The sequence below is a fragment of the Arachis duranensis genome, chromosome 5 (assembly GCF_000817695.3).
Source record: "Arachis duranensis cultivar V14167 chromosome 5, aradu.V14167.gnm2.J7QH, whole genome shotgun sequence".
NCBI lineage: Eukaryota > Viridiplantae > Streptophyta > Magnoliopsida > Fabales > Fabaceae > Arachis > Arachis duranensis.
Genome location: NC_029776.3, coordinates 7,469,091 through 7,494,603, shown reverse-complemented (window position 1 = coordinate 7,494,603; position 25,513 = coordinate 7,469,091). Strand labels below are relative to the sequence as shown.

The following is a 25,513-nucleotide window of genomic DNA, read 5'->3' as shown; positions in this document are numbered from 1 at the left end:
TGCGGTACACGTTTGTTTGTAATAGGCAAGGATTTCGAGAGAAGAAATGGTTGGAAAAGGTTGATCGCAAAAGGGAGCATAAGGCTGTAACCCGATGTGGATGTTTGGCGGAGATGAGGATAAAGAGGAAAGAGGGTAGTGGGAGGTGGTATGTTTCGCGTTTTGTCGAGGAGCATAACCACGAACTTGGGTATGGGAAGCTTGTTGATTATCTGCGGTCACACAGGAAGATATCTGAGGTAGAAGTTGCTCAGCTAACAAGCATGAGAGAGCTTGGGATTAGCATACCTAAGATTTATGAGTCCTTCGCAGCACAACTAGGGGGTTTTAACCTGGTAACATTCACAAAGCAAGATATGTATAATGAGATACGGAAACAGAGAGGTCTGCAAGGCGGAGACGTAAGTGCAGCTGTTAGGTACTTGGAAGGTCTGGCACGCATGGATGGGAAAATGTTTTGGCGCTACAAGTTGGGATCAGGGCAACACCTATGCAACTTGTTTTGGAGCGATGGTCGTTGTCAGGAAGATTATGCGATATTCGGCAATGTGCTAGCATTCGACGCTACCTATGGCCGCAACAAGTACAACCTACCTGTTGTAGTATTTTCCGGAGTAAACCACCACAACTAGACATGCGTATTCGGAACAGCAATGGTCTCATGCGAATCGCAGGAGTCATATATTTGGGTTCTTCACCAGTTTCTGGAATGCATGCAAGGTAAGGCACCGCAATCAGTCATCACGGATGGCGACCCGGCCATGCGTATAGCAATCCGCACTGTTTTTCCTGACGCACATCATCGGTTGTGTGCCTGGCATCTGCTGAGGAACTCGACTGCTAACATAAGCGACCCGAGATTCACACAAATGTTTAGACACTGCATGCTGGCAGATATGGAAATCGAAGAGTTCGAAGCGTATTGGGAGTCAATGGTCAATGAGTGCGGTGTGAGGGAGGTTGAGTGGGTTAAGGACTTGTACACCAAAAAGCACGCTTGGGCAACCGCATACATTCGTGGTAGATTTTTTGCTGGAGTACGGACAACCTCTAGGTGCGAGTCACTACACGCCAAACTAGGGAGGTTTGTTGAGAGCAGGTACGGGGTGTTAGAATTTGTCAGAAATTTTCAAAGGTGTGTGGATTTTCTGCGTGACACCGAGGATGAGCTAGACTTTCGTTCATGGTACGGAACACCTGTGCTACAAACGGAGTTCGTTGAGCTGGAAAAGTCTGGATGGACTATGTTCACCCGCGAAATGTTTCTCAGATACCGGGATAGCCTGAAACGGTGTGTTCGTGTTAGAATATGTGAATTTGATGACAGTGACAACCCTCATGCATATACTCTTCAGAAGTATCAGAGGCCTGAGATGAATTGGAAGGTTTATAGGGACCATATCTCGAACAGATTTAGTTGCAGCTGCATGCGTATGGAGTCGTTTGGCATTCCTTGTGTGCATATCCTTTCCGTTTGTGTAAGGCTAGACTTGGTGGAAATCCCTGAAAGCCTGGTGCTGCGTAGGTGGTCTAAGGCAGCCAAATTGGAGATCCATAACCATTGTGTTGAGCAACACACTGCTGACCCAAGTGTGACCTATAGGACACGATTGGGTGCTTTCTCCCAGCTGTGTAAGCGTTTAGGGCGCGTTGCTTGCATGAGCGATGAAGACTTCAAGCTTTACTCAAACAAGCTTATGAGCGATGCTCTGTTCCTTGAAATAAAGTACGGCTTAAGACCATTAACGGATAATATGACAACAGCAAATGATTGCGGGGTGAAGGACCCCATTCGTGTCAGGACAAAAGGCACGGCTCGGATGAGTCAAGCAGGCGGTTCTGCGCCGAAAACGAAAAGAAAGTGCAGCGCATGCGGGAAGCTCGGGCACCGGAGGACTAAATGCCCCAACGGAGGCGCACAACCTTCACCCAGGAACAAACAATCACTTGCTGGGAGAAATAAACGCAAGCGAACGGAGGTTACCACCTAACTTATTCCTGCATGGTCTATTTAGTATACGACGTTACCAATAAAACTAACTCTATGGAACGGTTTAATATTAATGCCATCTAAATCTCTGAACTCAACTAAACGGTGTTTTTGGAGCAGCAGTAGGTATTTCATTATTAAGTTCCTGCACATATGTTTTCTAAAAATTTTAGAAAATTTGTGTGTGGGTAAATAAAATACAGTTAGTGATTAATGCACGCAGGCAATTGTCTGTGTGTAAATTTTTTGATTCCCATTGAACTGTGTGTTAACATGTTACCTGTTTTGCCGGTATATACATTGCCCGACGATGGTATAGCGGCAGTCCTCGTTTTAATAACATTAAAGTCACAAGATACAACTTGGCTTTTATTAAGCCAGCGTCTTCACAAATCGTTCATGCAAATCATTGTGTGCATAAGTATGATTTAGCCAGTACAATGTTCATGCTGCAAGGCGTTTCCTTATCATTGCCTAATTAGTGTCTTAACAGCTATGTGGTTTGACATGCTTGTTAATATGCAACAGGTACCCGTCGTTGTTCCAGATAATTGTCCCCCTGAAAATGCATGTCAAGCTGGATGCGACTTATGGGAACAATTTTCGCTTGCAGACCCATGACGAGGGTCGACTTAGTTGTGAGCTGTTATTCCAACTACGATGTTAAGTACGACATGTTTGCCTGAAACCGATTATTATCTGATTTCTTATGTTTGCATATAAGGCTGTTGTTAATAATAAACCGGTAAATCTAATTTCTATGTTATTTGGTGGCTACAATGTTAGACTCTGCTCGTACTGACGTTTATTCATATGAACACTAGGTCAGTTGTGGTTTCTTATTATAAATTCTATAATAGACGGGATTATGTGGATTAGTTGCATTTTATGTGCTGTATTACCCATTATTTTGACGTTCTGCGTTGAGGATTCATGCAGGAAGGTATTGATTTAGGTAATCTAAACCGTGATGTGTTCCCATATGGCCCCAAAAGTGACATAATTCGTGCACGAAGGTTTGGCCTTTCACCCATTTGGGTTAATTAATATTTATATATTCAACGTCATAACCGGTAAACCGTTTCAGATGAGGTTTCTCCAGCTACGTAATGGTCGGTGTTTCATTGGTCCACTAGTACACCGATTAAGATTCAGTATTTTAACTATATGCAGTCATACCGTAATAGTTAAAAAAAACTAATCATGTCAACAATTCATTAAATGCAGATATTCTAATATGGCTTATTTTTTGTTGTTGCAAACATATATAATCTGAAATTTGATTTTAATTGGCTTAAAAAATTTTATATCTATAACATTCAAGAATAAAGAAGCTTTAGCCTAAAAGAGCTGATTGTTATTGTTAAATATCATAATAGGTTACATTATGAAAGGAATTAAATTGAAATGTAAGAATATTAAAACTTTATAAGAATAAAAAACCTTTAATCTACCAGACCACAGCTTGCATTTACGGTAGTATTACTCTAAACAGATTAAGCTATGCTTATTAATAGCGAACCAACATTAATTGTTTCCTAAACGTTATTCATATAATCAATAGTCGTATGGATGAACGAGTGTTGTGTCTTTTTAATTACATCTAAAATTTATTCCAAAACTATTTTTATGATTATCATTTCATACCATACCGTAATATTGCTTCAGAGTGGAAATAGCAACAATTAGATATCATCGTTAAACCTTTTCTTAATGAAGGGGAGTAAAATCGACTGTCAGATTTTGATCCCTTATCTTGTTCGACTACCATGTAACAACTGCAAAATGACACAGGTCCTGCTATTACTTCTAAAATAGCTATAACTTCATTCATTAATAAACTGCATAGGGTTCACATAGTTTTCCTAGCAAAAGCAGGCAGCAGCCATATATAACATCAAGGGCAATGTAATTGCCGTAACCTACGTACAAATACGTTTTGGCCATAGATCCCCATTCAATACCAGTAGGTGTACCTCGGGGGGTGTGGATGTTGTGCTCTAGTCTGTCGACAGGACCACTAGCATCCACACTCAAAAGTAGCCATGAAACACATAATAAAACCAGACATACATGTACCACACAGTACGAAATAGAAGTTAGCCAAACAAGTAATACGAGTTCTACTTAGATCACAGTTTCCTGCTTGTAATCAAACGTTAATCTATAACAAAATGCAGTTGTCATCTGTGTTTCTACCAGATTTCTAAAGTTTTTCAGTCCTTCATGCGAATAACCTTCCTCCACGCTGCATCTCCCTTGGAGACCACTGTTGCCTTCACCTCGTTACAATCCAAAAGGACAATCTTTGTTGCAGTTTTCATCCTTAATTTCAACGGGTCCATCTGCTTGTAAGGAAAATATGGGGTCAAAATGCATGTACTCCTTCGTTGAGACACAACATGGTAACATAATGGAGGACGAACCTGCCAGGGAAGGTTTGAAACTTTGAATTTGCCTTCTGTTTGGATCCAGTTCAAAATCCACAGACATGAATCATCGCTGCAAATTCGGAACATGTCATTTCAATCACGAATTCCGTCGGCCATCTAGAGTTTATAGATTATAAAAGAAATCATTACCATTCCTGGTAACTTGGGACTCCATCGGGATACTTAATTGGTCCCCAAGTGGTCGGATCAGCACTAACATGGGAAAAGCTCAGCATGGTAGGTTCCAGCATGAAAAACTGGGCGAGCAACAGTAGCTGCATTAAAGAAAAGCAGAGGGGGGTAAGATGGCACGGAATTATAACCGCATTCACGTCTGTAAAAGTTATGGAAAATTTGTAGTGAGGAAAATTTGTAGTGAGGTAGAATGTTGTGCAAATTCTATTAGACTAACAATGGTTCGCATGTTGCGTTCCCTCCGCTCCTTGTGCTCTGGAGATCTTGTGACATCTAGGCAGTATACCCTCCCATGCTTAACGTCCACCACCATCAGGTACCAGGTGTATGTTTTTTCGCACACCGGAACCAAAACCTGTCAACACAGCAAAAATTAATGCTAGGCTATAAGTTGAATGAAAAAATGGTCAAATTTGGAGTTAAAGGTTACGTTAACAACGTGTTCTAGACGACTAGTTGCCGGCAACCATCTGTTCATGTATTTTCTCCTAATGACCTCGAATGGCGTCATTGCTAGGACGTCATCGGCAAACACCGAAGGTGTGTACCAAACACGAGGTGGCAGAACGCAGCAGGCTCGCATGGAGGCGCTCATGAGGATTATGTTCATAATCTGTGCACAAAGGAAACAACTGTGTCAGTCTTGTTATGTATCTCATCTTTCTAATATTAACGGCACCGTCGGGTTGTACTCACGTCAACATTGGGCATATAAACCGGCGATAAGGAATGGAATCCTGCTCTAGGAACTTCCAATGCTGAGAACTTGAACAACATTTCCCTGAAATTTGGGGAACAACATTCACTTCCATTACAACGTTATCCACAAAAAATATATTAGCTACATTATAAAGATTCTATTAACCAAAGATTATCCTTACAAATATTGATCATTTTTTCCAAAAATGTAAGCGGCCATCTTGAATTCGTCAAGTGTCAGGTCCATGTGAACGGTTGACCTAAAAACCATTTGGAATCCCTTAAGAAGAGGCAATATAATGTTAGTTAGCCACAGCATACGAGGTTCTAATCAATTAAATGCGTAATTAGTAGAATACTGAGCATTCAAAGGTGGGAATTCTTGCCAGTGGAATTAATAGAACGGGAGACTCCATTACGTTCATCATTCCATACGGTTTGAATGCACTCCCAACCCCTACAGAAGAGACATTAACATTCGTCTGGCTATTCTGCTGAGTCGTTGCGACCTTCCTACAGTCAGGCTGTTCTTCCCCAACGACATGGTTAGAATCGATTGGCTCCAGTTTTGGAATTTTAAGTGGAATGCCGCATGTTTCTGGGGGAGAGAACATCTCACATACTTTTGTTGTGCACTCAAACTTAGACATGCTCGGTAGGTCCCTGTAAATCTGCACAGCCCCCGTATGTTTTGTTAGTCGTTTGTTTATAAGATAAAGAAAGGCAGTTAGATAAGCTAGCAAGTGTGTAAGTTACCTTTTCACAGACTCCGTCAACTGAGTCGAGTGTAATGGTCGCAGAGTGGGTGGTCCTTTTAGGCACACCAGAGCACCAGTACTGCGCAAGTGGGCGCTTAGGCTTTCCTGAACTGTCAACGCCCTTAATAGGGCGAGGAGTTGAAAGTGCCTCGTCTATGATGACATCGTCGTCAAAACCAGGAGAGTTTGGCACGATTATGTCTAGTGACGGAGTAACAGCTGACATGGCCAACCACTTTCCTTTCTCCAAGCTTTTCGCTTGTTCTGCTGGTGATCCAATATCCTTAGTAACAGCTGTTAAATTTTGTCTTTGCCCTATGATGTTGGGTTCAACCTCCGGGTAACGATCAGCTGCCATTGTGGTCTTATCTGTGGATGGCATAGCGGCTGCTGAAGTTGGACTCGCCCCTTGTGTGGTTAGTAGTGAATGGATCTCAGTAACGGACTTCCCCGTCTGGTACGTTGGTCGCTCCAGCGCCGACATGCGACCCTCCAAAGCAACTGTCCTCGCATCGATCTTCTGTGTACTCAGTCAAGAAAGCAACAAAAAAACACAAACATCAAACAACATCGCATTTGAATACCATTTTCGACCGAAACACCATGTTAGAATGGGTCAAATGTGGTCTTGCTATGACATGGTCACGTGGGATATTTTTTTTGCTCGGGTCAAACAATAGAAATTAAAAATATTTTGGACGAAAAATGGATCACCACATGTTCTTTAAAACAGGGCATGTAAAATATATGTTACGAAAGGTGGTGCCTTTGTTCCAAACCCGGGCGCATTTCATAGATATCTCATCGAACATAGTTGGACTCAAATTTCTTGGAGGAAAAAAAAACGGGTAACGTACCTCGAGCAGCTTCACTGCGAGGAGCAGTAGTCCATCATGTTGGGTCTTGGGATCTTCAGTTAGGTTTTCTCCCTGACCACCATTAGGGCTCTGTACCAAAAAAAAAGTTACACAACCATTATAACAAACTCCGGTTTCGCACAAAGGTAAGAGGGCAGACCAATGTCAGAAAGACGGTTCAGTCGTACCACGTTCATCGTTAGCTCTAGATTAAGGGTCGACGTTCCATCTGCGACCGAGACCTTGGGAAGGGTTTCCATATCTATCGCGGGAACAACTCTGGAAAACAACGTCAACAATTGTTAGTAAACTAAACAAAGTGCTTAACCGGAGAAGAAACACACTATTTTGAGAAACTCTTTAGGCCGAAGAAGGTGTAAGCTTCTGGAGACCCACAGGGGGGGAAGCAACATAGACGAAGCAACATTTAACTTACGCATCATTGGTCTCAGTCTCCTGGGACTCCGCCCGCAGATTCTCCCCGTCGTCCATTATCGCCAGTTGTTCGTTTAGGGTAATGTCTGCCTTTGGTAAATGGCTGGAGTACCGTGGTTAGGCTTTCTTTTTGGTTGTGTGTTACTCTCTTGCTTAAGCTAAGATTTGATTTTATACGGATCCCATGACTGAAGCGTTTGTGCCAACATTGATTGATGTGACCCTTCCAGGTTGACCCACCTATTTCTGTGCTACCCACCCCTTGACAATCTGTGTGGAAACACTCGATGTTCACAATATATTTCTTGATTCACTAGCAATTTTGTGTAGAGTTTGAACAGTATTGCCCTCCACAGGTTGCCATTTCTTTCGATAACATAACATGAGATCAAAAATTTATAATTGTAAAGCTAAATATTGAATAACAATTTTAAAATTAAATTTTAATTCAGTAATTCTCATCTATGCATAATGTCAAAGACATGATTACTAAGCTAAACATTTAATAAGTAAAATCTTAAGTAATGTGTTAATATAATAATATAATAAGCCATTGTTCAGTTTCGACTGGATTCGAATTGTTATGGATAGTTGCTGCGACATCCGATTTTAATTCAGCCGTATGTACAAAAAACCAATCAGATCAAATCTAAACTATTTCGGTTTAAATCGGTTCTGGTATGGGTGGAATTGTAAATTTGGGTTTCATTTGGCTATAATTTGATTTTAACACCTTCGAGCAAAGGTTTTAGATGTAGTTACAACAAATTTTTTTGCAGTTTCATTGTATTGAATTTCATCAGTTATTCACCAATTAATAACAAAAAGATGATTTCGTTGGAAACCTATTTGAGCCCAATTAATGAAGTAAAGAGAATTTCTGACGCAAATCTGTTTAAATAAGTATTGGATAGATGTTAAGATGTTTTCCATTCAACGAAAATATTAATTTATGGCTTAAGGTGCAGCAACATCCTAGACAAATAAATATTGTGAAGTACATATTTACTTTCGGGTAAACAGTTAGCTTGTTCAAATTAAAAAAGGCATTAATTTTACCCAAAGTCACATTTTAACAAACACATCCCTACCATTTTATTTCAATGTAGTAAATTCAATATAAGCGTGGATAAATACTACAATTTCATTCGGTTCGTTTTGAACACTAACAAGCCGTAATCTAATTAAATTTGCAAATAATATTAAATTGTAATTGATATCCTTAATTTTATTGAACTCTTGTTAACCGGACAAAGTATATGCATTTCACAACACATTTAACTCTGGACGTGTCTGTCATTCAACTGTTCCCTCCGCCAACCTGGCTCTCACAGAGGATAGCAACAACTTGAGTCAGATGTTAAGAACACTGCTAACATGGAGTGCCTAACTGGGCCAATCCATCCCAACCCATGCAGCCACGCGAATACAATATGGACAAACGGGGCGGACTGGTTCGACCGGCAACTAAATGTGTGGAAAAATATACTTAAAGTGACAATTCTATGGACGACCTGGCTATAAAATCAATTGCACATGGGGGTGGAAACAGGCCGGGCCAGGTCAGAGTTTACTCTTAACAGGCCAGGCCTGTATTAGAGTATATCAGGCATAGCCTGACCTGTTGCCTGGTACAGCTTTTCTTATGAAGATTGCGCCTGGCCTGTAATTAAATCTGGCCTTGCCTGAAGCATGTCAATTGGCCTGTTTTATTTTTTATAATGATTATTTATAAAAAATATTTTAACGTTTAAAGTTACAGAACATAAAATAACAAAAATATGGATAACATTGATGCAAAGTACACATATCTAATTACAGACACAAATGGTGCGATGGACAAAGGTATTATTATAAGAAAGCAAACACAAGATCCAATATTTTTACTAGCATTTCAACTAGTACAATAAAAGTCTCTATATATATATTTGCAGGCAGATGCCGGCCTGACAGGCCCAAGAGCCTTTTTCAAGTGACTTGGAATGGCCTTTTAAATAATATAGACTTAGTTAATAGCTTGAGCCTTAAACTATTTCCTATCATGCCAGACTAGACCAGGCCAAACACAGGCCAGGCTGCAGGCCCCTGGCAGGCCGCCTTGCCTACTTCCACCCCTAAGCACAGCTTAAAATAATTCAGCATACACGTCATCGGTTTAGGGTTGTAGAGTTAATTAAAGATAATTTGATAAACGCAACGACATAAATGAAGCAACATTTGTAATATTTTTACCGGATCGCCCTATTGGGCTAGAAAAGACCAAAGCACGTTTGGTCTCCTCGGTTCGGTTGCCTCTGTTATTATAACATGTTGGGGTTCTATTCTGTGATTTTATTTGAAAATAATTCAATCTATATTATATAACACCACTACTCTAATCATTGAGCCAGTGACCCACTCACCAGACCGGAACAATAACAGGTTTGGTTTTGGCAACTTTCGGAGGAACATTATGGACAAGAGACTCGATTCACAATTCAACATTTTAGTCGGGTTGTCAGTACGGTTGGGCTATTTTGAAATTTAACCCATAACTGGTGGGCAATGCGCTACAAACCAACATAATCACCCCATAATATCTTACTCTAAATGGCCAAAAAGCGTAACCATAGATGTCATATGTCTACACTAATAGCGAAACGTTACTAATTGTTTCTTCACGTTTGGCCAACTTTACTTCTGAACGTAAGTCGTGTTTAAGATCAAACCGATTATTTTTTCATCTTGTGTTCCTGTATAACTATACTAGTTATACATGGTAAGATAAAAGAAGGGATACTTTAATTTAAAAAAATCATATTTGATGAGTAGTTTATTATCGACATCGAACCGATATGTACGACCCACATTATGAAGATGCCAGCCGACATATTTATCTACACAACTGGCTTGTTATACAGTTACGTGTGCTGGGTCTGGGCCATTAACGTTTTAAAGCGTTTAAAAGTCTCGGGCCCAGTATGTTTTTTATAACAGACCGGAACACGCCATGCCAAACAAAGGCCATGCTGCAGCTCCCTGGTGGTGGAAGCCTTGGCAGTTTCCAACAAAATAATATTGCAGGCCTCGTTATAAATAAGATTCCATCATAACCATTTTACAGGTCATGCTTACATTATCTGGTTTTTTTAGGTTAAAATTGAAATTTGCTTTTCGTTACAGTAACGAAGACAACATTTGTTAGCGTAACATCACAGTTACTGCCAACATTCTCGTATTACAATTTACGGTCCGCTTAAGTTTCATTTGTATTGACGTACTTTAATCACCCATTTATTAAAAAAAGTTACACATAAACAAAAAGAAACATATCCAACTAGATGTACTGTTGTTTTAAATTTATGTATACATCCAAAATCAGAGTTAACAAAATGAAGGTAAATTTAAGGAAGTTAAAAATTTACAATCAATTAATAATTTTGTAGTGTTTTAAATGGTAACACACACATGTAAAGTCCGGCAAACATATACGATATAAAAGTTGTATCTTCTATACACGTTTAATGCTATGTTTGTTTGCGTGGAAAATGGAAGGAAAGAAAAGGGAGGAAAGAAAATGGAAAGAAAAATTATTGTTTTTCATTGTTTGGTTGAATATGAAAATTGAAGATAAAGAAAACGGAGGGAAAAAAATTAGGCGGGGCCCACCAAGTTTTTTTCTCTGCAACATTGGAAAGAAAATGGAGAGAAAGCTAATGTTTCTATCTATTTCCAATACTACCCATCGACTTTTTCAATATATATTATAATATAGGGGTAAAATTGTCTTCTTATAACATTTTTTTCCTTATTATCTTCCTTCCAACCAACCACATCTAAAGAAAATAAAAATCCACTCAATTTCTTTGCTTTCCTTTCTATTTCCTTCCTCTCTATTTCTTTCCTTTCAGGCATACATAGCCTTATTGAATGAAATCTATCGACTTTGGCTTCATGATTCAGTGCAATATAGAAATACATAATATAATAAATAAAAAATTTTAAGCTGTGTTTTTATTCGAATACTAATTATACATCCTGATTATTTTAAGTTAAAATTGAAATTCCGGCTTCATCAGTTTAGATGTGTTACAAATGGAAAAAAAATTGTCTTTTTCGCCGATACGATTTAATAAAACTAAACCCATTGACCATTCAAAGAACCAATCTGAAAATAAAAAATATGACTTTAAAGAAATCGTTGCTAACATTTACTTTTTATTTCGCTGGTCATGTCTGTTCAGTGCAAATATAACGTTTAAAACAATTAAACAAGGACAAACAGAAAAGAGAAAGTAATATCTAAGGTTTGAAATGGGAATTAATATAAATTACCATCATCGTTACCTACAAGTTACAAGTAAATATCATTAGTAAATATCAATATGCAATTTGTTGTCACCAAAATATTTGAAATTGTGTACAATTTTTTTATGCGAATGTATACAAATCTCTGCATGTTCTTTTGATCCTGTCACAACCTTATATTTCCCGTGATAAAGTGGCTACTGTCTTCAAAACAGATAACCAGATTTGAACCGAAATCCCTCCTCCTAGCACGAGTCTGTGGCCCATAAAAAAAACATGGATTTGCAAGCAAACATCGCCTGCACTCACGTACCGTAGTTCCCTTTCACGGAAATGAACTCTGATAGGATTTACCAACCTAGTGGCCAAGGCCTGAACGCAAGCCGGTACTAGGGGAGCAGGAGAAGTAGGCATTAAAAGTTTCATTACACGTCAGCACCTACTCTTGTATCAACTTGGCCAAAACCTACATGATCCGGGAAGGGTACGTGTGTCGAATTACCAGTGACACATCAATCAGATAAAGATTTTGATGTGACGCGAGTGAAGAGAGGAGGCGCTGATTTCATGCTTTTGAGGGTGTTGTTACCCAAATTATCATTTTCAAAGCTTCCCCAGGAAGACTGCTTAACCCTACAAAGACATTATTTGTGATGATGGGGGCGGAAGCAAAACGAAACAAATTTTGAATCCCCAAATCCTCCCACCGTAAAAACCCAAAAAGTTAGTCAGCTTCCCTCAGCTTGTCCTGACCCAATGGAGGAGACCATGAAGCAATTCACCTTTTTCGTTGTCACGAAGGGTCACAACACCGGAGTATACATCTCCTTTGAAGAAGCCAACAAGCAGATTCTCGGCCACCCCGAACCGGAGTACACAGGGTTCAACAGTTACGTCATGGCACTTCACGCCTACGAATCAAGGATGGAAACGCTGCAGGAGGACAAGGAGGCAACTGCGGAAATGTTGTCCGAGACGGGCACAGTCGAATCACCGATGCGGACGCCCCAAACCCTACCAACATTCGAAGGGCGCATTGCCTGTGTTGTGGGCGGTAAAGTTCAGAATGACCATTTGTTGAATGTCACTATATTCACAATTAGTTTATTATTGACAGGCAAACAATTCCAAATTAAGGCTAAATTTTTTTCTTACTTACAGGAGCACCAATGATCCCGGCGGATGAGTGTGCGTCGCATAACTTCGCCCTTAGCAACAGCATGGAGCTCTGGCTATCAATGTATTGCTACGACAGTAAAATACCCAGCCCGTGTTTCTTCCGTGAGGAAAAATTCCACCGGGAGCTGGGACCAATTTATGCTTTCAATGTTATAATCCCTGGAAACCCGTTTGGGCCAAACCTACGGGCAAAGGGTCGTTACACGGTACTGGAGGATGATGCGAGGGAGGACGCTGCGTTCAGTATGTTGTGGGTTCTTTTAGCATACACGGGTAATGATGTCAGAGACTTCAACTATCTTCGTGCTAAGTCTCTGGAGAGGGAAAACGCGGATCTTCGGGAAGAGATCACGAGGCTGGAGTCTAAGATACACATGCTTGAATCTATTTGCGACAATAGCCTTGATTGTATGACCCCATAGATCGAGGTTAAAATGATGGCAACAACCCAGCCATAAAGGTTGCTTTATTCCTGCTAATCCCTTGGTTACCTAAAACTTTGTTATTTCCGTGTCTCTAGGAGGAGGTTTATGTTATTATGTAGGGTTGTGAAGACTTTTATGTTTTACATATTTTGTATATCATGGTGTATCTTCTATGTCCTGTTGAAGCATGGCATCGAGAAACACATTACGTTATGGTTAATCTGCTAATGATTTCCCGTGCTTAGATTGTGAAACGATGATGGTGTGCAACGGTAATTACTGGTGTAGTAGTTTCTCCCGAATAATTTTCTTAATAGAAGATCTTTGTTTGAACTCATGTGTTGCGAAAAAGGAACATTTTTTTGATGTTGCTTAATGCTCTATGAACTGATAAGACGAGATGCAACTATGCAAGTGTGCCAGATAAACATTGTAGTGTTGAACCCAACGTTTTACACCTACAACAACTAAGCAGAGATGAAATTGTGCATACCAAAGTGTATTGTGCAAAACGATAAACAATATATATTATAAGAGAAACATGGGTTACTTCCAACATAGGAACCTGTTTGTTTGCATGCAAGTAAACTAATCGAAAAACTCATGCCTTGTAATCCGGACCAAATTATGGTGACGCCATTACAACAATTAACCGAACCTGCACCCTCCACCAATGTAGAAGAACAAAAACCGACGAGAAATATGGAAAGCTTCCACTTTTACACATGTTAAACAGTAATAGTGAACTGCGAAGACAAAACAGTTCAGAAATATGATGCGCTTGTCCACTGCTAACTAAGGTTTCAATGCCAAAAATATAACATAGCAGAAGAATTGGCTCTTCCCCACAGAAGTGCACACAGTCGATGAAAATGGAGAGTAACCGCCAAAACAACAACTAAAGAGATGATTGCATCGCGATGGAGAAATTCATATGGTAGAGTAATCTAAGGCACACAGATTATGTCAAAACTACTTAGTTAAAGGAGAGAACATTTTAAAAGGAACAAAATGAGTTAAGCGTAGTCGTTGCAATACAATCACCATTCACGACGCAGGACAAAAAGTATTTGACAAATGAAACAGGACAATCCAAAACAAGAAACTAAGCATCCTCTTTAACCCCGGTTGATTCATTCAAAATCAACAAATTGGACCAACAGCTCCACCTCTGGTTGGGTACGGGAGATCTCAAACACGGCCAGCTTGGGTACAGTTATGTTGCACTTCCTCAAGAAATCCCCCCACCCTTGACTAATGCTGCCACAATTGCGCCTTCTTTTGCCCACGTATCTTCCGTAGACTGCCTGGACGGAGATCTCCCCCGCTCTCAGATTTACAATGGCATCATCGTTGACGTCGTCTCCAAAGTGCGGCACATTTGGCTGACCAAACCATAATTGAGAATCGTATGTAATTAAGGGGAATAAAACAGATAATGTGGTCCCCAAACTTAAAGAAAGAAATAGGTGTATATAGAGTGTAGAGACAAAGCCATTACCAGGAAGTGGATGCCCAATAGCCTTTTTGTGATGTGCATGATGAAAAAGGGGTGCTCCGACTGAAAAGTCTGCTCCACCTCAGCTGCAGCGGAGCTCCTGGGGACATTGATACATCCCATTCGACGCCGGGGCACTTCAGTAGGGCTTGTGCGTTTCCTGGGCGTCTGGGGGGGTGTTTCGTCGCCGGAGTCATCACCCGACGTATCATACGTCCTTTCCACACCCGGCGATTGAAAGATGCGAACGCTGAAGTCGTCTCTGCCCTTGTGCTTGAACAGCAGAATGTTAGATGGATTTAGCTTGTATTCATGATAGAACCTCTGCCATCCCCTGCCGAGAGTGATCTCTTTCCACCCATTGGGGGTGCATGCAATCTTGTAAGAATGGTTTGACCCATCGGCGACCGTAATGTACACATGGTTGCTATCTTTGGGGAGGAGCCCATTCGGTATAGGCAGACGCTGCGTAAAAGGCAAGATGAGGAGTGCGAGTAAGAGATAAAACAAAATCCCGCGATTAGAGTAAGAAAGAATCGCAAAAATAAGAATCGGAGTCGACAACCTACCATCGGCCGCGACGTCTCTCCGGCCGCTTTGATAACCCTAAGGGCGTCACCTTTGGCGTGAGATTCGGCCATCTCTTCGTCAGGGCACCAACACAGTGGATGAAGGGCACCAACACAGTGGATGAAGGGGATATTCTGAGTTTGAAGAACCTGTTCAGAGTGGATAGCGTGTGAATCAGGCGGATATCAGGTGGAGTTCTTATCTAACTCATTAGGGAAGTAATGTATTGAGAATTGCAGTACCTAGAACAATGTGCCCTGGGCTTTTGATGAAGTCTTCTGCTAGAAGCCAAATGGTTGCCTTCCTCGTGGGACCCAAGAAGAAATTATGGTGTAGCCATTTGCCACTCAAATTTAATAAAACAAAATAATTTAAATGGAAAAATTTTTATTTTCGAACCAAAAATTTTAATTTGAAAAATTTGTAATGTGATTGAATTTAATTAAAAAATTACCAATAAATAATGACATTATGTTGGTAATTTGCACTATTTATAAATAAGAATTTCTTTTTTACTCTTATTATGATATAAATCACCCTTTAATTAAACACGGGAGAAATAAATTAAAGTTTTATACGAAATATAAATTAGAATTTCTTTTTTACTCTTATTAGAATTTCTTTTTTAGTGTCTTTTTAAAATTAAATACACATTCAAAATATAAACTAAATAAAACTTAAATTTAAAATTTTAAATTTAAATGTCTATTTCAAATTTAATATATTTAATTATTAATAAATGTTAGACCGTCTTAAAATTTTGGATGTGTTTCAAACATGTTTTGCATATAAGTCAATAATTTTAGATGTGTAATAAATAAAAAATAACCAATATTTACAAACATACATTTTAATAATTTTAAAAGCATTAATGTTCAACTAAGTAACGATAAAATTCAACAAATAATTAAACAAATGATAAACATTAGATGAATTTTATCGAATAAGATATAAAATAAGTTTATTTTATTTTTAATGTTTAAATTTAAATTTTTGATTTATGATTTTGGATGCGTTTTACATATATTTTTTGTTTCACTTAATAATTTTAGATGTCTTACAATTGAAAACAAAATCGAATTTTTACAAACAACCATTTTAATACTTTTAGAAGCATTAATATCAAAATAAGTAACGAAAAAATCTAAATATAAAAAAAATATTACATGAGTTTTTCTCGAATAAGATATAATAAATTACCTGTAGAGAAAATATTACGCTTCTAGGCAAATTTTTGTAAAGAACAGTAAGAGAGAAGAAACTAAAAAGAACGTTCACAAGAGAAGAAAAGTTCTATTAAAATAACTATTTTAAATAATAATATTTAAATTTAAAATCTGAATAAAGGCTGAATTTTAAAGGACACATAGTTATATTGTATTTTCACCACAACAAGAATACTATTTCTAACTTTATTTGTTTCATGGATAAAAAAATTCTACCATCGTTACTATCCCTCTCTTAAAACAAATTCTAGCACGAATAGCAATAAACTCAACAAACCTAATCATTTTCATGTTGCTAACACATTTCACGTTATTAAAAATGATAGGCGAAAAATATCTGAACTTTCAAAATATCTGTGCAGCATCTGTTTACAAAGTTGTGAGGAAGACAACGTGTTAAAAAATATTTTATTGTTATTAGCGACCCTGGTACTTAATTTAGAAATTCACTAATAACAAAATTATGGATATATTGACTACATAAACACCAAACACCAAACAGCAAAACGCAGACCACGTCCTAACAGTCTCCATTCCAATTGGAACTGCCTAATGATACCAGTTCACGAGGGAGTTATTGCAATTCCATAATGAATACAATAATTCTCCAAAAACCGTTTTCACAAACTCCAACTAAACACTTTCTGCCGTCTCGGCTTCCACATTTATGATAATTACTTCTATGCTCTTCAATTTACTCCATATTAAATGGTATACTACGTTCTTAAAAAAAATTTTCTACCATCACTGGAATCACTTTAAATTTAAAATGTATTGAAAGCAATGTAGTGTAATCTATAACAAAATAACGCCTAGCTTCATGACTATATATGGACTGAAAATAATCATATAGATTGTAAGTATTACATAATATTGTAATAACTAGATAGATGTTAGAGTCACGAACAAAAAACATGAATAAGAAACCCTTGACCACAAACCCTAAAACCGTCAACCACGAACCGTAACCAACAAACCCGAATCCCCAGAAACTGTTAAGGGTATGCCCAACACCAAACCAACCTTATCCACGGCGGTGCAAGGTCTCCCAAGAAGCCAGCCGCTCCCTTAAGCGAGCGTTCTCAGCCTCCAGTTCAGCGACACGGGAGTCGACGGACAGACTACATATCCGCTCCAACTCCACAACACGTTCCCTGCAACTCTTAGCCACGAAGTAATTGTAGTCGAGGATCTCCTTCCCTGACTCTCCCACAACCGCTTGCAGGGATGATAAAGCGGCATCTTGCCTGGCCATGCGTTGATCGCGGGAGAACCTGCCGTAGGCAACAAAGTTGACTCCGTCCGGTGGGCCCACCACATGAACCACAAACCCATAGTAGCGTACGCCGTGGACGGAAACGCAATCGCGGGCCTTAAACACTGGAGGCTCTGTCTTAAGGGCGTCGCATGCCCTCCGCAGCGTCTGCTCAAGGTCCTCCGTGATGACAAACTGGTCAGGACTCACGGTGGGGACAACTTCTAGAATTCAAAATGACAAAAAACAATAACAATGAGCAGACGTAAAGGAAAACCGGGAAAGAAGATAATGTGAAACCGCCTACCGTCGTCGCCGAGAGGGTCGCTAGGGCCAGGTCCTCCGGAAGAACCAGTTGCATCACCATCACTGGGGCTCCACATTGTTCCAACCCAATGAACACCGACTCACTCACTGGAGGATGTATAACAACCTTCGATCTTATTAACAAATTCCGCAACAACGAAGTAATCTCAAACATCAAACTTATATATATTTATATATGGCGTGCCCCATCACATTCTCCAATCCAGTTATGTATACACACTTATCTCATTCGACACTCACACCGCTTCCCCAGAGATTTAAATTGGATAATAAATGCATTAACCTCACCTAACCGTTTTTTCCAACCCTCCACCAAATGTGAAGTTGATTTTTTATCTCTCATTAAACGCGTCTCATCATCTCCTCTCTATGTGATAAAGAAAACAAATTTCAAAAACACGAAGTTCAAATATGTGATATTAAACTAGCGTGCACTATGCAGATAACACAAGTAATTAACGATTAACTATATATAATAAACGGCTAAGTATCTGCCCCAAAGTTTAACATTCTACTAGTTGCACGTGGAATAATGTATACAACAACAGCTTAACAAAAATAAACCCATTTTTACAACTTTTGTTTAACAACGGGTGAACAATGTATTATAATAACATTAATAGAGTTAATTTAATTAGGATAGTGCTAGGGGAACATTGTTAAAACATTTTCTGGTTCATCTATTCTTTTCCATTAATTAATACCATTCCCCAAACACTTTTTAGTTTTCACCAAACTACACTTACGCTTACTCTAACGTTTAATATTACGAATGCGAAACTCACAACGTATCTGCTACACTCAAGTTCAGGTTTCCAAAAGGATAGGTGGACTTATAAATATGGAGCCTATCTACACTCCTATGCCACACTCAAAACACCATACTCTAACGACATATCCCCATCCACATCGAAAGAGGAACCAACAGGAACAAACTGAAAATGACAATAGACTGTTGTTCAAATATCGCTTTCATTCCGAACGACATATGGGAAGTAATAGCCATTAAAGTTGCGACAGACTCCATCCAATCCCTGTGCAGTCTCAGAATGAGCTGTAAGGCTGCACACGATGCGGGAGAGGCCGATATCGTTCACCGGAGTGTTTCCATACCACCCCCGCATGCTACGCCCTGGTGGTGGTGCCTCAACCCGGAGGCAAAGACATTCTTTGATCGCTGCATGGCAGCTGGCAACCCAGAGCTTCTGTTTCGGGAGGCACTGCGGGAACTCTTCATCAGACGCAACGAAAACGTTGGCATCCAGATGCTGAACAGAGCATCAAGTAGAGGACATGCAGCAGCCAAATACGCACTGAGCATGATGTTGATGCTTCGCACGGACTACAACGTAGAAAAACAAAAAGGGCTGGAACTGTATCGGGAGCTTGATGCGGCTGGTTTACTCGCTGGCAGTAACGCGAGGTGCTTTTCAATTCTGACACAATCGTGGCCAGGTGAGGTCCAAATGCCCCGTATAGAAGAACAACACACTGTCTGTGCCTCACCTAGGTGCTCCACCAGGGGCCACATGCCTCTTCTCTACGATTATCGCAGACGTGCGGCAGAGCGAAACTCCGTCCATGCTTTCGGCAGGGCCGCTCATATCCCCTGCATCCAGTGTCGCGCAGACTACGACCTGCAAGCCTTCGTCAATCTCCCATGACTTAAAACAATTTGATTACAACCTGCATATTAAACATAAAATAAATGACTTGCTACAATTGAATTTCCCACTTGTTTTATATTTAGTTTTCATAATTAAGTTTCGAAGTTTGTTGATTATTTCATAACATTTAATTTCAAGCGCAACCCTGCCCATCATCGAAGCTAAATTAGGCAACTTTATGCTCCTATCAGAACGACACATGTGAGCCCCACATTCGCTAACTTTCCTACCGTTGGAAATATTACAGTTGCAAAATTTTAATTTCCCGTTCAAATCACAGGCACATTCCTCGTTGACTATAAAAACCACCAAAACCAAGCTCCCATCTTAAACACGCGCAACCTCTTAACCTCCCATCTATACTCTCAGTTGGAATCTCAACATGGTCCGTGCCAAGAAGAAATACTATGTTGTTTTCATAGGGAGGGTCCCTGGTATCTATAGTTCATGGCCTGCCTGTCATAGGCAAGTTAACGAAGTTAGCGGCAACCTCCATAAGTCTTACGAAACCTTCGACGAAGCTCGTATGGCGTTCGAACAATTCGTATCTGCCAACCAATTACAAACTGAGCTCACCAACAGTGGTTTTCTAGTGCATCCAATGCATGCAGCTTCCATTCGACACAACCCATCACAGATCCCTGACCAACTACTCCCTTTCGACCAAGGTATTCAGGAGCAACGTCAAATTGAAGGAGGGGACAACCACTCAACTGGCCGTCATAGCAACCGATCCAACCAAAGCCGCCGCCAACAAAATCCCTACCGCTTTATCCTGTTTTTCTTCGTCACCATCGTCGTCGTATTCTTAACTCTGCTTAGGTGGTAGGCTCCTCTTAACCTTACCTATAACAGGACCTACAACCATGTGTTACCTGGTTTGTAGCAGTCTTACTTTCCAATGTCTTGCCTTGTTTGCTTTTTATCGTATATTCTATTGTATTACTTAGTCTAATGCTCACTTCACGCAGAACATCAGCTTATTATTCGACGTGAACTGTTATTAACTCAGCGAAGTCTAGTTTTTCATACGTGATTTTACCAGCTTAAGCCCTTAATCCATTTACCCTCCTCCTCTGTTCAGGACATCTGAACATTCCTAAGATTTATAGAAATCGACAACTTTAAATGGAAAACCGATGATTTTTTTGTTCATTCTGATTTTTTACATTCCTAGTATGATAGAACGTAACGTTACTTCATAAAGGATCTATTTTTTTAAAATATAAAAAGACAAAACGTCGTTATTGAACAATGAAAGACTGCTTCTAATTATGAAAAGCGACTACGTCATACGCGTTTTGTTCAAAAGACAAATTTGTTATGCTGAAAACAAAATTACTTTCCCAACGTAACTAACGACAAAAAACCAAAAGAATCATACGCTCTAGTGCAATTGGGGATTGAGAATGACACACTTAATTAATGATAATAATTTTACGAATCACACACAGCTACAAAAAATTTTTTAAACTGAAAACTGCTATAGGAAAGGCAAACTGCACAAAACATTATTTCGTAGTGCAATGCAACGATGCAAGTTACGGAAAAAAACGACTACATTCTTTACCCACTCTATGACACCTACAACTAATACGCAGATTTTATTAGCGGAATAAAAACATGAATGGCGGAAAAAAGTAAAAAACTTCCATGACAAACACAACTGCTTCACTTGCTAAAAGCTGCGTGAAAATGTATAGCACAAAGTAGAGGTGTAATTCATCTTTCAGCCCAACTGGGAAGTAGAAAGCGAGAGTGGAGGAACATGTCATGAACTTTCCAAGTAAAAACGCCTCCATGATGGTTAGCTTATTGACAGTAATGGATCCGATTGAGACTGTGTTTCTTCATTGAAGCGAAGTCTAAATACAAATAAATTTCGTACAACCCGGTTGTAACATGAATAGGAAACAGACATTTCTTTTATAGTTTCAGTTTCACCATTCTGTAATGAATTGGAGAAGATCTTTCACCAACCCCCTGTCATGAAAGTGACACATTTGAGTTAAAGGGGTTGAAAATTTAAGGCATGTTTGGGGATCTAAACAAATATCAACCGAAAACAACAATACAGAACATAAACTTGGCTAACACTAAGTCCAAAACAGATAAAATGGTTCATCGGCTTCTGTATTTTCTTCATCAGACAAGAAGCATAGTTTTGAAAGGGACAATAGAAAGTCAAAGGAGGTTCTTTAAACGATTCATAAAAATATATAAATTTTCAAAAAAGGGGAAGAAGAAACATTGGCATAAGGATGGGAAAAACAACAAAAAAAAACAGGAACAAAACAGAAGCATACCTGAACCGGATAAGCATAGAAGACAGTCATGGGTTCCAGCCAAGAGAGCAAAGCGTGTCTTTTCCATCCACTAAACAAAACACAAATCCCATGATTTCTCTTCCATAGCAATCCTGAGAGAACCGAACTTGCACCTTCCAACAATATAAAAGCACAGAACCCTCAGAACATATCTTACATACTAAAACTGATGAACCAAGACAAAACAATGGAGAAAGATGCAACATTACTCTTATGCTAATAAAGCTTTCAGTGCAAATAACACGGAAGAACAGAACAAAATATCGCGCCAAAACAACATACACAATCTGACAATCTAAAGAAATGTAGAGTAACGTTAAATTCAATAAGTTCCTTTCCAACAAGAGAAAAATGCTGAATATATGCAGCCTCGTGTGGCCAGCGAAGTCAAAATACACAATCACGTCTTCCCCATGTCATGCTTTGAAATTTATAAGGTACCAAAACTGAAACAAGCTGTCAACAACATATATGTACCTCTCCAACAAAAGCCCCTTTTCATGTTGCGCAGAATGCGTCTCCCGTTTGTGAGATTTTGTCACTTTAAATTGCTTCACGTGCCCCTCCCTCCTCACGAAAACATGATTTCTAGCCAAGGACCATGGTACATGTCGGCAATGTGCGCACGCACCCTTTTCTTATCCCCCCTTCACGGGCCTCGACCTCAGGAAGTCAGCATAAAAAAGTACACATTAAAAAAAAGGTAACTGCATTTTTTATTTCTATTGCGTAATAATTCGACGCCAAAAGAGATCATAAATCATATCAGTTTCAATTTCCTGCATTCCCATTGGTTATCGTGCTAACAACAATCATTATAGACCGTGTTACCACCTACCACGAGGTAGCATCGAATTTCTTAAAACAGAAATATTCGAATAGCCTGCGGAAACAAATATTATTGGAGTTACCAACTGGGATAAAATAGAAGTAAAATGGAGCAAGAAAAAAAATGATAGTGTTTGAATGATCGAAGGCTGAGACAGAGTTGTAGAGTTATCAGAACTAAAGCAAGAGTTTCTCGTGGCATTTAAGTACAAAGGAGAATCTAAATTTAAACCCGCGGCGATTCGTTTGACTGCTTCCGAAATTGATTACTCAAGTTTCAGAGGTTTCCATATTGATCACCATCGTATGAATAGGAAAATTGTTTCCCATACGGCGGTCATCCTCATGGAAACTTATCAAACTTGAATCATCAATATCGGAGTCACTCAAATAAATCAACGGGAATTTAAATTTAAATTCCCCGTTATACTAAAAAACAACGAAATAATCTTGCTTTAACGCCGATAACTATACAACTCCGTAACAACCTTCATTCAAACAAACGCTAAAATCTTCTCTCTACCTCCATTTTACTTCTATTTCATCCTCAGCTGGTAAGTCCAACAATATTTAAGTTTTCAAATTACATTACAATGATTCTTTGTTCTCTAACTGGCAGAATAAACCATAACCAAAAAGCCAGCAACTTCTGATGCAACATGAAACTAACCGAATCATCAACTTATTCACCATTTTCGGGCACCAAACAACTATTTGCGAATTTATTTACCAGCACTAATCCCCTTCATAATTAATTATTTAATAATTCTAAGTCAATCATCAACTGATTAAAAAATATAAATGACACAACGACAAACTTCAACGTCACTCACCTCGCCAATTGGCTCGCACTAACTGAATGGCTGTGGCAGAACAATATTGGTTTTGCATCCAGATCTCTCATCCCATACATTCCGGCAGTATTCTATAACCAAAAAATTTATATAAAATGGATTAAACGAACGAATAACATCTTTCATAACCAAAATTAGAACATCAGGATCTCCGAAATCATGTTGGTTATACTTACAGTTTTTCCAAGGTCTGGGTGTGCTTCCCACAATTGTCCCACCGCACTGCACACTCCATCGGTTATCGCTGACATAAACACTCAGGATTTCATCCACCTAATACAACCGACTTTCAGATCCGTCGGAAGGCCTCTCTCTCAGGCTCTATCAAACAGATCTCAGATTTACCAAATTTAAACCAAGTTTGACATCAACAAAGAAAAATATCACAAACCTGAATGGGAGAAGATGGGCCCCACCTCTTAGGTATCAAACATCAAGGGCAACCCATTTCTATCCATATGATGCATGCAGCTGGAACTACTGGATCTGCCAGGTATTAAGGTTCTTGGCTCTACGAAGGGGTAAGGTTCGCCGGTATGCCACTGTTGGGAGGGTATGGTCCCCGCTTCTTCTTGGCTCTCCGTAGCTGCTTGGAGGCGGTTCTTCAACGGGACTCGCATGGGGTTAGGGGGCGTTGGTTCCTGGGACTGCGAGTGGCTGTGAGGTGCTACTTCCGCGCGACCTCGACGGTTTGCTAGGTCCTACGAGAACTGCGTGGGGTTGGAGGCGGTCGTTCGACGACACTGGCACCGGGTTGGGACACGTTGGTTCCTGGGACTTCCAGTCGCTGCTAGGTGCTGCTCCGGTGCGAATGCGAGGGGCAGGAAGGCCCTGTGAGGGCTGCGTAGGGTTGGGTTTCGCGTTTCGGATACTGGGGTTTCTCCTTTCTTTGACGGTGGCTGCCCTAGGTTACGACTTACGAGTTTCGATATTTACGTGATCTAATGGGGGTGGGGAAATGCCTTTTTAAACTAACTGGATCTAAAAAAAACAACCTGGCCCATATTACTACTGTTAAACATCCTGGCCCATTTAGTTTCCAGCTAGCCGTTCCACACTTTGGCTGGCTATCTCTTTCTGGGTCAGCGCCATATATGGGCATGAATGACCCCTGCTCCCCTATAACGGCAGACAACCGCATCATCAGGTCACCTCATACGCTACACTCACTTTTCCATGAATCACATTATATAAATCTACATCAATCATGACCCTACCTTTATTAAATTATTAAATCCAACGGCTACTAGAACTGGATCATCAGAGATCCAAAAAAGTGGTCTGGACCACTTGAAAACTTTCCTATATATATATATATATATCATTAACGTATGCGAGAGGAAAGAAAAGAAAGAAAACGGAGAGAGAAGATCGAGAGAAAACGTAAATTCTTTTGAACCTCCGGTTTCGATTTCTTGAAATTCGTAACTCCAATAAAAAATCTAATCCGATAAGAGTATTCGTAACCTCCTCCTCTACACGTTGGTACCATTTTGAATTAGTAGAAGTTGATAGTGACGTAGCTCCTCTTTTCTTTGGGTTTGGCCAACGGGAGTTTTAGGAGGCACAGACGATTCTGGACATTTTCTTCTTCGATAGCTCACTCAGAAAGCTTCTCCTGAGCTTTGAATATTTTGATTTCGTGCGAAGGTATGGTTTTAGTTTCTCGTAGTTAATGTTTAATGTTACGTGAAAACTTAGGCT

The 25,513-nt window shown here is 39.7% G+C and overlaps 2 protein-coding genes across 2 annotated transcripts; both read left to right on the top strand.

The window, feature by feature from the left end:
- The first annotated feature begins 653 nt into the window (after window positions 1–653).
- On the top strand, window positions 654–2,611 carry LOC107487706 (protein FAR1-RELATED SEQUENCE 5-like). Its single transcript, XM_016108401.2, has 2 exons — window positions 654–1,979; window positions 2,519–2,611. The coding sequence occupies exons 1-2, from the start codon at window positions 654–656 to the stop codon at window positions 2,609–2,611; spliced, it is 1,419 nt and encodes a 472-aa protein (XP_015963887.2).
- Window positions 2,612–19,074: 16,463 nt separating this feature from the next.
- Window positions 19,075–19,797, top strand: LOC107487708 (uncharacterized). Its single transcript, XM_016108404.1, has one exon. The coding sequence runs from the start codon at window positions 19,075–19,077 to the stop codon at window positions 19,795–19,797; it is 723 nt and encodes a 240-aa protein (XP_015963890.1).
- Window positions 19,798–25,513: the final 5,716 nt, after the last annotated feature.

Coding starts and splice junctions, on each gene's coding strand:
- LOC107487706 (XM_016108401.2), top strand. CDS start 654: ATGGTCTCATGCGAATCGCAGGAGTCATATATTTGGGTTCTTCACCAG. Junction 1,980..2,518: donor ATAAACGCAAGCGAACGGAG/GTTACCACCTAA, acceptor AATATGCAACAG/GTACCCGTCGTTGTTCCAGA.
- LOC107487708 (XM_016108404.1), top strand. CDS start 19,075: ATGACAATAGACTGTTGTTCAAATATCGCTTTCATTCCGAACGACATA.